Here is a 16,535-nt window from a genome sequence, read left to right as displayed (position 1 = left end):
GCGAAACAAGGTATAAAAATATCCCGCCTTTGATGTATATGATAAAATATCACCAGGCAGAATGTTGATATTTTATCATAAATGCCTATGTATGATCTATATGGGGCTTGTAATGCCAAAACCAGCAGCAGTGAAGAAAATTGATTTTTTTTAAAAATATATACATATCCTCCCCATTATGAGCTTTAAAATTATGAGTTATTTACTGGAATCAACTTACTACTGCCAAAGAGATAAGTATTATGACTTCTGTGTACTAAAGTATACAATGCTGCCTCATTCTTATGCTAATTACTCAGTTAAACTTTGAGTGACTGTATTTTATTCTGATTTGATTTGAAATTATTTGGTTCCACTTTAAAATGCATAAAAATACAATATAATGAATGAAATCTAAAACAACAACACACAAAAAGACAATCATATAAAAAGACAATCATATAAAAGGACAAATTCAGAGATTAATAAATAAAACAATATTAACAGACAAAAAAATAACAAAAATGAGGGAAATAAATATTATATACAATTTTTTAAATAGATTGAGCGATATAAATATATTGCAATTTAAATTTTATGACAAAAGAAGTACGCAGTAGACACGATCGTAAAGCAGCGAATGCTATGCAAGCGAAGTAAACACAATGCAGATCAATGACTGTTTGTGGCGTCATGTAATCAAACCAACTGATGTGGCTGACGGTGCAGCGATTCCTTTGATGTGTCAAATGGGGCCAAAATATGAGGACGATCAAACAAAAATGGATTCAAATGTCGAATAATCAGAACAATGAAACCATCAGTTACCTTTTTTCGGAAGTTATACTTTTCTGATGAAATGCCTGTACTTAAATAAAGTATGAATTTTTTAAATTTTAGCTAGTAACGACGGCAAAAAGAGTGCTCAGCATGCATACTGGGATGTCAGCACATTATATAATAGTATATACGTTATATAATATGCTGACATATTATATAACATGTTTACAATATTTATATAATATAAATTAGTAAACATGTTATAAAAGCTTACATTTTCATACTCTGGGTTTCCCTGCAGTAATCCTACTGACGTTTTGTATTTACTACTGTGCATCTCATCGGAGCCCATAGCAGGCGCCGGCTTGCGGATTGGCGGTACTGGAATAAGTTCACTCGTTGTTTTTGTGATTGGAAATGCTCTGCAAACAAGAAAATAACAGAATTAGTCACCAAGAAGTAATAGAAAATCTTAATAGTTTAAATTTATTAATAATAATAGTATAAGATTAATCATGTACAAAGCAGTTATTTTGTTTGCTAAACTGATAAAATTTGTTGTGATCACTCATGCATTTATAATATGTTTTGAATTTGATTCTGTCATATCTGTATTACCATGTATCAATCCACCAATCAGTCAATCAATGTATCAATCAATCAATTTTCAAGATTTGCATAGTACCAAAAACCACTTCATGCATTTTTCAGACATACACATTATGATTATTATTTTTTTTTTCTAAATAATAAATTAATAATCATATACATTCTGTTTGATGGTGTTTACATCAGGAGATTTAATAATATTTTATCTGGAGGTTTTGGTTCAATTCTCACCGAATCACTTGAAAGATTTTGTTTTCGCAAGTCAGGTAGGGCAAAACCTCATTCCCACTAAAAACCTTATGATTATTAATTTTTATAAACAAATACAAATATTTTAAAATATTGTATGAAATATTAGTGACTTGGTGTTTGGTTGATTAGGAGATTTTGAGAGTGATAAAGACTAATTTTAAATAATCTGTTTAATATACTTAATCAATATATAATTAATATAACTTTATTCATACAATATATATTAAAAGGTTGTCATCTGTAGAAGGGATGTTTTGTCCTACCTGAAGTGTTATCGTACCGAATATTATAGTAAGTCAGCAAATACTTGCAAAACAAAATTTGCAAGTGATTCGGGTGGGAATCGAACCCATGACCACCAGACTACCAGGCTTGCACTTAGTGATTAGTGTTGAATCCGGTCGCCAAGTAGCAGCGGCTACATTGAAATAGCATCTGTATATCATCATCATATCTCAAAAATTATCTGAAATTTTACTAGTTTGTTAAATGTGTTAAATTGAAAGGTAATGTGTATAAAATACCTGTGTAGGGTCCACACATCTGACTCCGGACAAGACTCCAGGTAATCTAACGGAAATTTTCCGGCACATCCCGTCTTGTGGGATACTCCGTAAATCCAGTCCGGAGTCGAAACTTCATCATTCGCCTCACGGTAGATAAAATCGTCGTTCGTTGCCTCTAACTCATCCTCTGTCTTTGCCAAACGTGAATACATTACACGATAAACCTAACACAAAGGAATGACAAAAAAGATATTCAAAAGGATTTGTGCAGCATGCAAATCTATTGAAAGCCAGACTTAAAGTAATGTATTTTAAAATCCTATCAAACACCTGTTTAATGGTAACAATAATAATACAAATTCAGAAAGTTTGAATTCCAAACAAATTATCAAGGGTACAGTTTCCAGTTTCCTGGAAGATCCCCAAAGAGCCATTTCTCTGGTTGTCACAATCTCAATCATTCACAATAGACCTCCCCTTCCCTGGTTGCCGGAATCTTAAATATGCACACCATGCAACTCATGTGCTCACTCGAGTACAAAGCTTTATCTAATTCAGCAGAGACTAGGCCTAGAACTTTCATAAACATTGTACCTATTGTATACTCAGTCTAACACAATTCAATCTTCCTAAATTCAAACCAAAGTTAGCAGGTCTTGGCCACTCTAAAGCCAACACTAGACAGACCCTCTTCAGAAAGGCTTCTACAAATGGATGTCTTGTTGTGGAACAGGAAATCTTGTTGTCTCTACCCAGTAGTGTCTGATTATAAATCGACTTTATGCCCAAGATATAAACAACATGACCACGACCTCCTGATTGAAAGCCAAAGCCTAGCAATGCTGATTCAAAGTTGGAACAGAGTTACTGTAGATTTAACAGAAAAGAATAGTTCATTTTAAACAAAGGGTGATGAACAATAAACTTTGACCTTACATCGCCTTTGCCTGCCCGTACGTCTCTGGAGTAGAGCCTCAATTCCCAGCGAGCGGATTTGTTCAAGTTAATTTCCTTTGAAAGTTTCTCTAGCTTCTCCAGATGACTTTGGTGGAACTGGTACGCTAATGTGAGATGTAACTGTTTTTTATGAGGTTCAAGTTTAATACCTAGAATAGATAAGGAAATGTTTTTTTTTTATTATAATCTTTATTATTAAACGAAAGAATAATAATTATATTGGAGTCGAGTTGAATAACTTGGTGCTTAAATTCCTGTGACAGCAGAACTTTTTTTCTCACAACTAAAACTCCACTTCCAAGCCTTGGTACGAGACTTACTGTAAATGCCTGAATAAGCGCTGCAGTGCTTATACAATTTTTGGAGGCTTCAGTGCAGCGCTAATTGGAGATCGGCGCTTATACAAAAAATATTGGGGTGGTGCTTTCCATGCCCATCCCATGTCCCTTATCTCACTTATTCCTGTAGTTCAGTAGGCATTGTAAATAAACGTTTCTAAAGAAATACTTGTGTCTTCATTGTGTTATTTATTCATTTTAGCACTATACACATTGTATTCAAAACCCTGTTTCTCAAAGTGTTTCATTACACAAACGCTATTATATACTCTCATTTAAGCGCAGAAGCATTTATTCGAGAGCGGTGCTTATAGTTATACAAGCATTTACGGTAGTTATTGATGCATAACTGGGCCCTGTGGGAGAACAGTAGCTATCTACTGAACAGGGATACCTATTATAAAGAAGAAAAATTTAATTTTATAATAATCATAAACTATCACATTACTTTACTTTCAAAAAACCCACACAATAAAAATGATTTATCATTATTTTATTAATATATCATTGCCTCAACTTAATCCATTTTTTAAATTTATTTTTCTCATGAGAATACAGAATAAACTTGGAACAATATCAGCTTATTTGCTCTTTAAATTATTAAGCACTTTACACATGCTAAACGTTTCAACATTGAAAAGCTCAAAGTGGTTTTAAAATGAGGAAGCGTTTCAATGTAGGAAGTATATTAGACAATTGGGAATTCTGAAACCAAAGCTACAGAATTCATTCTTCTCATATGAATAAATTAAGTCCCAAATAAAAAGAAAAGTGGCTTTGTTCAAATGGTAAAAACCACAAAGTAAGAAATGATCAAAAGGCCCAAATATAACATATAAGAGGGATCATCTTAATATACACAAATCAAATAGTAATCACTTTTTTAACTATTACAACTGCATAAATATATTATATTTAAAATTTTATGAATTCAGCAGTCAAAATTATCCTTGTTCCATCATGATGTTGACAAATATCCATTGTTAATTTACCAATTTAAGAGTCAAACAAGAAAGCATCCTGGAAAGATAGAGTCTGGGATCCTTGGGTTTTGTTTTTAATGTTTAATTTAGTTAGGATTGCCTAAAACAATATAAAACTATTTGCTAATAATAATCAATATAAATAGTGGCAGTCGCTTTACACTTCATGTTAGGTTATATCCAACTTTAAATGTAAACATCCTGCTTTGTTACTATAACACAGCAATAAACTCTGCATACACTATCAAAGTTTCTTTGACGAAAAACTGTTGTATGCACATATACAGTCATGATGTGCCTATATATGGTCATGAGGTGATGTCATCATGACCATATTTAGGCATGTCACAGGTTTTTATCAAATAAAATGTGATAGTCTGAACAGGGCTTTAGACTCACATAGATACTACATACGTGAAAGGTATGCCTGATACGTGTGACATATAGACACGTGTGTAATTTCCACATAGTCACAATGGACTATGAAGTACAGGTATTTAACTATCGGTTCATACCTGCAATATTTAATGCCTCCACTGAAAAATCTTGTGCGACACGCCTCATGTACTCGGCATTTTTTTCTTCGATGAACAAGCCAATGAAATTAGCTGCAGCAAAGTATTCAACCGCAATCTGGTCAGGCGCCTCATTCTTCCACCGGTCTATTGCAAGTTGGAATGCATGTGTCACCTCTGCTACGAGGCTGTCATCACACTAAACATGGAGAAATTTAAAACATATTAATAATGTTATCAATAATATTAATAATTTTATTAAAATTAATGATGTTGATAATGATGATGTTGAAATAATAATAATGATGATGATGATGATGATGATGATGATGGAGATAAATGGGCTACCAAGCCGAGCTAAACACTATCTCAAAGTGCTTTGTAATAATAGCATAATAATTGATGATGATGACGATGATTGTAATATAGAATTTGCTATTGAACTCAATACACTGTAAATATCTTGCTAGCATTTCCAACAATGTCCTGTTTCTAAACATAAAACTGCTAATTTATGTGGTTTTGTCAATGTTATAGGGATAGCTAGATAAACTGTGCCTGACCACATGTTTTCTAAAAGTCAGGCATATGCTATCATACACTACATCCAACAATGCTTGATCTTTTCAGATGGGCCAACTAGGACAGCGTCTAGCGTCTGTCTCTTATACACATCTAGATGTGTATAAGAGACAGGTATAACATAGTATAATGACTTGTCTTATGAATAGGACTCAAAGAAGTTGGCAGTGTAACATCCATCAGACAAAGTCTTGTCAGAAATTATCGCATGACACATAATATTGACACTCTTCGTGATTATTCTATACTTACTGAAAAAAATGAGCAAAGGGTGACATGTGGTAGAAGGCCGTGGGCCCCATTATGACCCACTTCTTTAAGTGATTGTTCCCAAAATGCTTCAAGCTCCTCTGCAAATGGTCCTACAGGACATGCATACATGATAAACTCGCGTGGCATTTGCTCATCCAAGGTGGCATCTTCCAGATGATTAAGGAGCCTAAAAACAACATGAATAATATTCATAAGACAAAGCTACATACAAATTTACATTTTTATCTCTACATTGTTTTTCAAAGGGTATTCATCAGACTGAATACAATTAACCCATAATTAATATTTTGCAATGAATTTAGGCCTAGAATGGCGATACCTTACATCAGACACCAAATTTAGACAACTTTCATGTGCAAAATGGAGAAAAATAACGATCACTTTTTAAAATTTGTTTACAAAAAAATGGAATTTTTTTTTTTTAAAGCCCCTATTTTTCTGTGGGATAGGGGTGGGCACTGGAGGGCCTAATGATGATCTCAAAAATTGTTCTCAAAACCTAAGATGAGGTGGAAACATAAATAGCAGAATACATTACAATTAAATATTCAATTTACTTCTTTAATAAATATCGGTAACAATTTTTATTATTTACCAGCATGTTTAGTACTAGTATATAGGATAGTAATTAGCAAAAACTGTAATAAATACCCTCACTAAAAAATAATTTCAAATCACAGCCTTATTATTCGGCCTACGAGAAATCTAATAAAATTTTTAAAATTAAGATTACAGCAAATAAGAATATAATGGATTGGGATGGGACAATTATATATTTTTTCAAATAGGTCCTAGTATTCATGGGATTTGTTAATTACTGTATAGAGTACCAGGGCCCCTCCCCATTGACATTTGATTGACATTAGCGTTGACGTATTGTATTATAAACAAGCTATTGAATGTACGGTTAGTAAAGGCTGCTAAGAATAGAGTAGCTTTCTGTAAAATAAGTAGAATTCCGTGGGTAATAAGCCAAACTTCATGAAGCTTTTGAGAAATGTGCAGTCAAGTAATACTTTTACAATACAATACAATCTGCACATGTAATACAATACAATACAGTGCAATACAATTACAATAATATGTTATCCTACAAACGAGGAAATGATTTAGCCGAAGCAGTAAAAAATGATGTTCTTGAAATCAATAAAAACATAATATGAGTAACTTTTCATCTCAAAAATCAAATAATATTGGAATTAGTGTTTTGTAAAAACAATACAATTACAATTGATATTATTACAATGTTAACATCATTATCATTACAACCATTATTATTATCATATTACTATTATTATATGATTACATCTCAAATAATTTCCGGATTAGCATGCAGAGAATCAAATTCTTACTCATGGTTCAAATCTGCCCCCTTGTTTTAGAATTGTAAGAATTGTAGCTTTAATCACACTCATACAGTATATCTACCAGAACAAACACCCCTCCCACACCTTTTCCCCTACTGTAGATACACCCATACTATGATCCAATAAAATTGTAATTTTCATCACCAATGTTATCTTACATATCGTGAATTCATTTCTTCCATTTGTATACTATATCAAAAACCTTAAAGAAATCAAACAGTATGATTTGTATCACCCACCATTAACAATTTAAGAAACTCACCAATTGGAAATGTATTAACAATAACTTCAAAAATAACTCACCAATCAGAATTGTACTATCAATATCATAAAAAATTACTCACCAATCAGAGGCTTGCTGAACACCTTGGTTGCCAGTTGATGCCAAAGACTTCTCCCTTAAAGCAAAAATTTGTCCAATAAATCCAGATTTACAGTGATGTTACTGGTGCAGTATGCTATTATAATTACTTTTTCAACAAAATAAAAGGCTTGGTATCATTATCATCATTCTTATAAAACAATGTAATTGACAGGCATATGGTTTCAGCCCAGGAAATACCAAAATTGAGGATGCAGAACTGAAGATCTACCCCAATGAAAATTAATGGTCACTTATATTATTATAACCCACTTAGTGAAACAATTTAAGTGTGTGTGTGGTGTGTGGGGGGGGGGGGGGGGAAGGAGACACAAATCCTAGCCTACAGTATGCCCATGTATGCCTTCATGAAAATTCCAAATTTCCCAACCTGTCAAATGTAAAGCCCTGTCCAGACTTAGTATCAAATTTTGTTTGACAAAAGCATGTGACATGCCTAAATATGGTCAATTATGACCATATATAGGCACATCATGACTATATATGGGCACATCATGACTATATATAGGCACATCATGACTATATATGGGCACATCATGACTATATATGGGTATACAGCAGTTTTTTGTCAAATAAAAATTTGATAGTCTGGTATTATGCCAACCTAAAGTATGGGCTAATGTATAAAACCCAGATAAAAGGGTGAAAGTTTGTGTTGCATCCTGCCTATCTGTTTGTTTTTTGGTTTATTGCCACACCCACTTTCATTGACGCCCTTCCCAATTCACATGGTGAGCAAACAAGTACTCAAGTCAAGGGTAAAGACAAACTACTTGTTTGGAAAAATTATCATGGCATCTATTAAGTAGCATCGAGTCTTTATTTACATTAACTTTAAAAAACATTATTAAGGTTGACTTACACCCGGTGTTTCGGAAAGCCCATACTCATCAGCAACTCAAGGTTGGTGGCGCTCTGTTTTATTGTGGTTGACCTACTAAGCGGAGCATGTTTTTTGTCATTTGCTTCGGTCATCTGTAAAAATCAAATAGTGTCTTACTCATCAGTCAAACAGAGTGCTCAATGTGGAAATTAGTGGTGAAAGACACAACCAGTACCATATGTGATCTAATAAGTGACTGTAAACAGCACACCAAACATCATTTTTTTGCTAAGCGCCACTCTATAATTAACATCATACCACTTATTTTTTGATACTCAATTATTATAAACTTAATCGAGAGTACATTATAAACTTAATCGAGAGTATATAATATTACATGCCACGATGTTTCCTAAGAACTTATTATACAATTGATTAATCAAAAAATAATATATGTTTTCAGATCGGCCAACTCGGACAGCGTCTAGCGTCGTATAACACAGGTTGACATGATTTGTCGTCGTGTCGGTCTGTGTGACTTATGATGCCGAGTTGGCCTTAATGTACAACAGATGGTACCTTTCTAACACTCCTATAATTTGTATTAACTAATGCTACAGTACTAGTCCTCTGATAAAGGGTAACACGTCTATATGCAGGAAACAAGATTATTCTTGACCACTTGGCTAGTGGTTGATATTATTTAATCCAGTATTGCGCATTTGCATATCTGCTTAAATTTAGTTCTTTTAGTCACACTTTTGTGCTCGCATTTGCACTTGCCACATCCAATTAAAAGTGAGGCGCGTATTATAAAATATTGTTATTAACTAATAGTAATAGTTTTACATTGATGAACCAATGGGAATGGTTTTAGAGTTCATTGAGAACAAATTACATATTGATTGTTTTTATACTGCACAGTACAGTTTTAAAACAGTTGATTTCTAGTTTTGTTCAGAGCTAGACATTGAGTGCCAGTTTGTCTTTTGTTACTGAATAAATCATTGGCCAATTATATCTTGCTTAATGTTACTTCGTTGATGTCCTTTTGTAGCCTATTTACCTATATCAACATTCATCCTTGAACATTATTATTACACTTTTAAATCTGGAGCAGTATTCTTCTAATATCTGGATGAACTTGATGTTACACCATACAAATCAAGGCTGATGCAGGAAAGCCGGAAGCTGATTAGACATTAAACCTCATTGTTAATTTACCAGTCTGACAACTTTTACATTTCATCATCATAATCCACTGTTGTTACATTACTTCTACTGCTGTCAATTTTACACGCAAAGCACAGGGTTGACCTTTCTTTGTTTTGCTGGCAGTTCCCCACACCACACTCCTCTGTCATGAGCCAACTCCCATCTTAAGCAATAATGTGTAAAGGTCATTCACTAATTGGTAGTGATGTATGTTGGTTTGATGAAGCCCTTACGGTAGTAGTACCGAACTACAACCAGCATGTGATGCCTTGAAAGCTCTCAATCATGAAAACAGAGGCATCCAACAAAAATTGGAAAGTAAGTAGCGTATATCTTTCAGTGTTAACACCAGCGCTTTATCATACTCTACACAACTGCCCTATTGCCCAGACCTCACAATGAAATGTTTCGTAATTTCACATTTCCAACTTGGGACCTCTGGAATTTTTTTTTTTTTTTTTTTTTTGCTTACTTCGCTCTCAGTAACCCCTCTCCCTGCTTGAAAAATAGTGGCCCTCATCTTAATTCATAGACATTTTACCAGAGTACCTTTACGACTGAATTATAAACATTCTTGATACCACTTACAGTACTTTAGCTAGGCCCCTACCAAAGTAGTTATTGTTATGGTAAATATTCCAATTTGACTGTACAGATAACCCATATACAGTGGCACATTGATAACTGATTCATACTTTGAATTTGACCTCGATGTTCGCCTTTGAGAATGACTTGTTGTAGGTTGCCATCATTCATGCACGCATTCATATTAATATGCTATTTCTCACAATGCTGTATTACGATCTAAATTGTCCTTTTTAAAAAACAGAATAATGCTAATGAATCGAGGAGGATGTCTGGGAACCCATGCGTATCGACTGTGTTCTCAAACAATGATTGTTATGAATCATGTTCCAAAATAATTTGCAAACTTTTTTTATCGCCTACTTGGTACAGTACTACACAGTTATTATACACTTAAACAAAAGGACGTATAGCGCCTACTCATTTTCTACAACTGTATACTACTCCTAGTATCTAGTAGTATTATCGAAAATGATTTCGAGGCTTATTATACTACGGTACTTTACTTCCGCAAACCAGCGCAAACTTACTGTTGTGCGTCGTTGATACTTCGCTACGGCTACACGCTAGTTAGTCCCTTCGATCCCAATCCTGGATCAGCTCACTACTGATTTAATGTAGTTTAATTTTCTCTTTGAAACATAAGACATTTACTGAAACATAAAACGGATTTCATCTGAATAAAATTTAACAGTGGCACCACTTGACACAGAATACTTAAAAGGTTGATGGTCTGAAATTGAACTAAAAAGAGGCGTGTAGCCTTACTCAACTATCGTTGCTTGACCTTGTCTTGCAATAGAGTTTATTCACGCATGGCTAACTCTTCGAGTATGCATATCATGCAGGTTTTGTTTGTATCTGTAATGAATATTCAGCAGGTCAAGGAACAACCGGAAGCTATGTTCGCAGTCAATAAACATTGCGTGACATCACATCTGTCAAACGGAGCAACGTCGTAAAGACAAAGAAATTTGAGGAGAAAATGAAAACAAGAAGCGATTAAAACAAATAAAATGTGCTCGTTGTACGACAAAAATGTAGTCATTTGATGAGGCCACTTTCGATATCTAAGTGTAAGTCTATTGTGTTCGTCAGAATAATGATTAATTACAAATTAGAATGAATAATAAAAAGTATTTTATCAATACTTTTAATTACCCAACCAAGAAGTCGACTGTATCTAGCTGCAGCTAAAGCCGTCTTGGTTGAATTGGTCCACCTGTTACATACACGTCTCAACGTCATAACCAAGGCCTAGCTACAGTAGTAGTCTAGGCCCAGGCCTACAGTATTTTTTTTAATTTCAAAAAGATAAGGAGGACTTAATGAAATTAAAATTTAAGTCAACGTTTCTATTACCATGTTAGCTTTAATTAGTAACGAATTGTTGAACAGAATAGAAGGAAGGCCAACAAGATGTATTTTTTTGAATAATATATAATCCAAAAAAATTGAAATTTTTAGAATGAACTCAATTTTTATTTTTCAGGAACATAAAAAAGTTACAATGCTGAAGAGTGAACACTTTGTGACAATTAGCCTTGACACTGATGAATGTGACATTTGTCACCAGTGCACTGGAGAGGCACTGGTGACATGCAAGGAGTGTTTTCATCCCATCACAGAGGAACCAGTAAGAGAAGGCTTTAATAAGTTACTTGGAGTTGTCCACCAGAATGTTTTCGGACATGAGGTATGCTTCAAGAAAGCTCACCAAGTGCTTAGTCAGAACATAGGAAATCGCAAACTGTCTTCGGACAGCGTGACATCACAACTTAAAGGACTCCTTGACGAGAAAATGCAGCAGATCATTAAATATGCACGAAACGAAGGAAATCTGAGTGCCCCGCAACCGCTATTTGAAGTAAGAAGTACGCCTTGTTCCCGTACTAGTAGTCCACTGAGAGGCCTGTCCAAGACACGATTTGAACAAGCTACTAAGCGAAAATGCAGTAGTGATGAAAATATACATGTAGGACAGAGAGAGAGTAGAAGGCCAGCTTTTGAAAAAGTACCTGCAATATATGTTAATGAGCAATCTGATACCCCAGAACCTCGAAATAGGATTCAACTGGAAAAACCTGAACTAATAGTAAAGCAGGAAGCAACAGATCGAAATTGCCATACAAAATCTGATTTTAAAACAAAACATGTAGACTTACATGATTCTAAATCCAGGAAGAAGCCTTGCGATCGTCGAGAATTTCAAGACGCTAGTGGGAAGTCGGAATCAAGTGGAGAAACTATTAAAATTCCATCTGATAAGTATGTTTATTTACCTTGTGAACATCAGTATGCAAGTGAAGGGTGGACCATTGATGACCTTTTATGTGACATTTGTGAACATCATCATCACCAAGTGAACCAATCAGAACAAGTTCTCACAAGTACCAGCCAATCAGAATCAAGCACAGACAATGATGCGGATGAAGATGCTGATTTATTACCTGTTGCAAAGTCTGCTGTTGCAGAAGGTTTAAATAAGGACAGGAAAGAGTCTGGATACTCAAAAAATAATTTTAAGAGCTATTCCAGTGAAGAGTGTAAGTTTGTTAAAAATTTTCAGATATACAGTGCCATGCAAAAAAAAAAAAATTAAACCTACAAAAATTAAAGTAAACCTTTCAGTTGGCATTCACAGGAAAACATTTTTTTCATCAAGATAAACTGCCATACAAAAAATAATTTTTAAAAACCCAACAAAAATTAAAGTAAATCTTTGAATTGGTCATTAAAATTAAAACCAAGCATTTTTTGTCACTTTCAATAGGCCTATGTTAATGACATTTTACTGAAATGTTGTAGCAGAAATATTAGTAAAAGAGTTGCAAAGATTACTGTTATGCAAATTTTTCTTTTAAACTTTTGTTAATTGAAGAGGATAATTTATATATTCATATAATGTCATTATTGAAATCATTTTTAAAATTTTAATGTTCTTATAATTAATTTTGTAGATGGCTGTATAGCTTTAAAATTTGGTAATGACATGAAGTCTTAACCATTGTAAGTGTATTAACCCCAAATCCATACTCCCCAATTTTTTTCAGTGAAAGTATGGAGTCGAGATGAGCTCTCCAAAATGTTAGAGAAGTTAAAATCAAGTTGTAAAGGTAGGTAGCTGCCACTGTGCAAGGAATTTATCTTTACCATTTTAAAATTCGAAATTAAATATTGTATTAAACTTCCTTTCACATTGGAAATACAGGTCTCCCTCCCATTAAAGACCACTTTCAGGACCGGGGTTTCCATGGTCTTTAGCTTTGGTCTCTAATTAGAATAATAAAAATGAAAGACATTTGTGAATTTGGAACCACAGAAAAGTGGTCTTTAATTGGAGTGGTCTTTAATTAGAGGGAGACCTGTATTATGAAGAAAAGCAGACTGTATGATACTAATTAAATAGGTTTAATAATGGATAATGTCTGTACATTATTAATTAAGGTAGCTGTAATAAGTGATAAAAAAAATGGTGCGGTTCATGCAGAAATAGACAGTGCAAGTGTAATGCCTTTGATTTAAACCCTCATTTTTGTAGTTACCTTTTTTTTTCAGACATTTCATCCATGCTTGTTTTGCTGCTTCAAGAGAGAGATGACCTTAAACAGGAGGTCAGAGTGCGCCATCTAATGATTGAAAAACTAGTATCTATTCAAGCAACTGAATAATTTAGTACTTGTTACCATAGAAATGCACATTGAAATTTATGTTATGCAAGGATTGAATGTTTCTGAAATAATTTTTACTGTTGAAATATTTTTGCAAATGTTTTGATTACAGTAGTAGTCAGTAACTATTTGATAGTCTAATTACTAAAACTACATTTTTTGGAACAATAAATATTTTAGAAATGATACTGGATGTATTATACAGTACTTTCTTTTTAATCTGTCGTTTATATTACATGACTTGTTTAGTATATCAGGACCGCATCCAGGATTGCCATTGGGGGGAGGGAGTATTGGGGATGTGGGATGTGTAAAAATATAACAAAAATGGGTATGACTAAAATCCCTGGTAGGATTGAAGCTTAGGTATTGTAGGGGTTCCAGTTTTTAATCAATTTCAGTCTCATTATCAAGGGGAAGATCTAGAGGGAGAGGCCATTGGGGCTAGCCCCTCCCCCAAATGAAAGAACAAGAGAAGAAAAAAAGGAGAAAGAGAGGCAAAACAAGCTAATTTTCAATTCCCGCCCTCTCTACTCGGTGCTTCGCACATTGCATGACCCCTACCCAAAATTTTCTCTGGATACGCCCCGTATGCTGGAAAATAATTTTTATAATGAGTACCTTTTCCGATTTTTTTTTTTGTGGGGGAGGGGTTCGTACGCACAGAGGAGAAATGACAAAAACATAATTTTTATTGATTTAATGAATTTATTCAATATACGCAGTTACACATTAATATAAAAAAAAAAAAAACAAGGAAAACAAAACAGAGACAAAGACAGGAATACCCCAAAAAGGTTACATGTAGTTGGATTTATATAGTGTTTTACCTCTTGTAAACCAATTATAAACTAGTTGGATAGGAATATTTTTTAACATATTTTTACAATTCGTGATTTGGGTGGAAAATAACATTTCTGTTAAATTTTCCCAGGTGTAAATAACTGTAGCAATTTATATTGTTATGATTGACTGATTGATGATTGATTGAATGGTTGTCAGAAACAAGAGGTTTACCTATTCTTTGTGGGTATAGCCGACCTCATAAGGACTCCCAACATTAATGAATTGTGCACAAAATCGTCACATCGAAATTAAAAGTTATAGAACACTAAAATTAGAACATTTAAAACATTTAAGGTATAAATGTACTGATATTCCACAGACTAACAGCTACTGTTTCATTATCACTTTAAAATTATTTGATAAATGTTTCGAGTAACTTGATTTAGAGAAACATACACAGTAGTACCGTAATTAGGCTAAACATCAAAATGACGATTTTTTAAACTAAGCTGCAAAAGTAAAAGACGTCGCCTTCAGTGGGTTTACTTATAAACACATTGTAGATAAATATATATTTAAGAATATTCAGTAAAAGTATTGCAAGTATAGAGACGCATCGCTTGATGATTTAGTAAAAGTGGAGAAAACAAAACATTCGTCTAAATGTGTACTCATAAAAACATTGTATACATAAAATATATTTCGATAATTTCTCTGTGAAATACATTCAAGGTGAATATAGGCAAATTGCAAGTGGTGACACATCGTTAAAAATATAAGAAAAACTTAATACATTATTAAACTTGGTTGATACTAATTTATAAGTACGATAATCTTAAACATGAATTCATATTAAAGAAATCTGTAGAGATGCACCGATTAGATTATAGGTATATATTTGAATTACATAATCTTTCTAGTAAGATTCATTCTTAAATAGGCCTATGTTTATGCCCTAAAAAACGACAAGGTATGTAGGTGTGTCGTAAAACCATGCGCCGTATTTAAGTAATTGTTTTATTAGATTGACACTCCGGAATGTCCTATTGTTACCAGTCTTCTGAATGCAGGTTGTTTTCAAACACTGAAGCCAATTTAGGTTGGCACACCATCACTGCCATTTTAAATTTCTGATACGCATCTGGATCTTCAGATGCTGCCACGGTATCTAGCAGAAGGCGGGCTTTGTCTTCTTGTCTCAGTCCAGCTCTTACTCGATGGCAGTCCTCTTCACTGAAGACATCTTCCACTACAAGATATTCCAATATGCTATTTATTTCAAGGTTTCGAATTAAAGATCCACGAACCGCCAGCAATTCAGCGTTTGCTCCCTTTGCGTCATCAGGTGTTGAGTTTAAGCGCAAGATACGCGAAGAAGTTTCGTCTAACTTTTTGACGACGTCTGAGTAACGGTCCAAAAGCGCATGTCTGAAATGTTGATAGGCATGCGGACCTTTCTTTTGTAGTAACTCGAGAAGTTTCTTCATTCTGTCCTCGTATGTCTTTGCAGAATGAATTCTATCGCATTCAATCTCAGAAAAAACTATCCTGTTCAGATATAAAATCACATGGTCGACATTTACTCTTGCGATTAGTAGGTCGTAGTTAAGAGTCAATCGTTCTCTATCACGTGGTTCCATTTCTGTTACAAAAATAGAATTATCATATAATTATTATACAAATGGAAATTACGATAATGTATATTTTCAAGTTGGGTCTTCAATTTTAAGATAGGAATATTATTTAGCTTGAACCCTGACTTTTTTTAATTGCATTATAAACTGAAAATATTTTTCTACTCAATTAGGAGGCAGCATTTTTTTAATTCCTCGTAAAACCCCATAAATTGACTCATAATCGATTTAAAGAGTTTATTAGCAAAAAGGGCGGTTCCTGCATCTTATTGTAAAGGGATGATTTCGTTGATATTGT

The 16,535-nt window shown here is 33.8% G+C and overlaps 3 protein-coding genes across 4 annotated transcripts in view; 1 reads left to right on the top strand and 2 right to left on the bottom strand.

Moving 5' to 3' along the window:
- The window catches only part of LOC117118707 (protein UBASH3A homolog), a 16,340-nt gene extending 3,890 nt beyond the window's left edge, over positions 1-12,450 (bottom strand). Inside the window, exons 1-8 of one of the 2 annotated variants that reach the window (XM_033263382.1) lie at positions 12,312-12,450; positions 8,386-8,498; positions 7,486-7,539; positions 5,754-5,940; positions 4,920-5,118; positions 3,063-3,232; positions 2,145-2,350; positions 1,034-1,181 (exon numbers count right to left, since the gene is read on the bottom strand). In XM_033263382.1, the coding sequence (XP_033119273.1) occupies positions 1,034-1,181; positions 2,145-2,350; positions 3,063-3,232; positions 4,920-5,118; positions 5,754-5,940; positions 7,486-7,539; positions 8,386-8,498 (1,077 nt within the window). In that variant the 5' untranslated portion in view covers positions 12,312-12,450. Of the gene's footprint in view, positions 1-1,033; positions 1,182-2,144; positions 2,351-3,062; positions 3,233-4,919; positions 5,119-5,753; positions 5,941-7,485; positions 7,540-8,385; positions 8,499-10,676; positions 10,926-12,311 lie in introns of those variants that run through there. The other variant, XM_033263373.1, reaches the window with a different exon arrangement.
- LOC117118726 lies at positions 11,071-14,010 on the top strand. The gene is made up of 4 exons (XM_033263406.1): positions 11,071-11,222; positions 11,639-12,692; positions 13,200-13,262; positions 13,705-14,010. The coding sequence occupies exons 2-4, from the start codon at positions 11,657-11,659 to the stop codon at positions 13,815-13,817; spliced, it is 1,212 nt and encodes a 403-aa protein (XP_033119297.1). The 5' UTR covers positions 11,071-11,222; positions 11,639-11,656; the 3' UTR covers positions 13,818-14,010.
- A 448-nt stretch (positions 14,011-14,458) lies between these two features.
- LOC117118736 overlaps positions 14,459-16,535 on the bottom strand; it is a 3,094-nt gene continuing 1,017 nt past the window's right edge. Inside the window, exon 2 of the mRNA XM_033263418.1 lies at positions 14,459-16,245. Within this exon, the coding sequence (XP_033119309.1) occupies positions 15,653-16,243 (591 nt within the window). The 5' untranslated portion in view covers positions 16,244-16,245 and the 3' untranslated portion in view covers positions 14,459-15,652. The remainder of the gene's footprint in view (positions 16,246-16,535) is intronic.

Source organism: Anneissia japonica, unplaced genomic scaffold, assembly GCF_011630105.1.
Source record: "Anneissia japonica isolate Jap-2015-1 unplaced genomic scaffold, ASM1163010v1 scaffold7370_len818893_cov191, whole genome shotgun sequence".
Classification (NCBI taxonomy): Eukaryota; Metazoa; Echinodermata; class Crinoidea; order Comatulida; family Comatulidae; genus Anneissia; species Anneissia japonica.
The sequence above is the reverse complement of the archived record's forward strand: the minus strand, read 5'-3'. Positions and strand labels throughout refer to the sequence as shown.

What these genes read in the sequence shown, in the direction of transcription:
- LOC117118726 (XM_033263406.1), top strand. Translation starts at nt 11,657, where the DNA reads ATGCTGAAGAGTGAACACTTTGTGACAATTAGCCTTGACACTGATGAA. An exon ending in GAGCTATTCCAGTGAAGAGT is followed by an intron (nt 12,693 to 13,199) that starts GTAAGTTTGTTA and finishes AATTTTTTTCAG; the next exon opens with TGAAAGTATGGAGTCGAGAT. An exon ending in GTTAAAATCAAGTTGTAAAG is followed by an intron (nt 13,263 to 13,704) that starts GTAGGTAGCTGC and finishes TTTTTTTTTCAG; the next exon opens with ACATTTCATCCATGCTTGTT.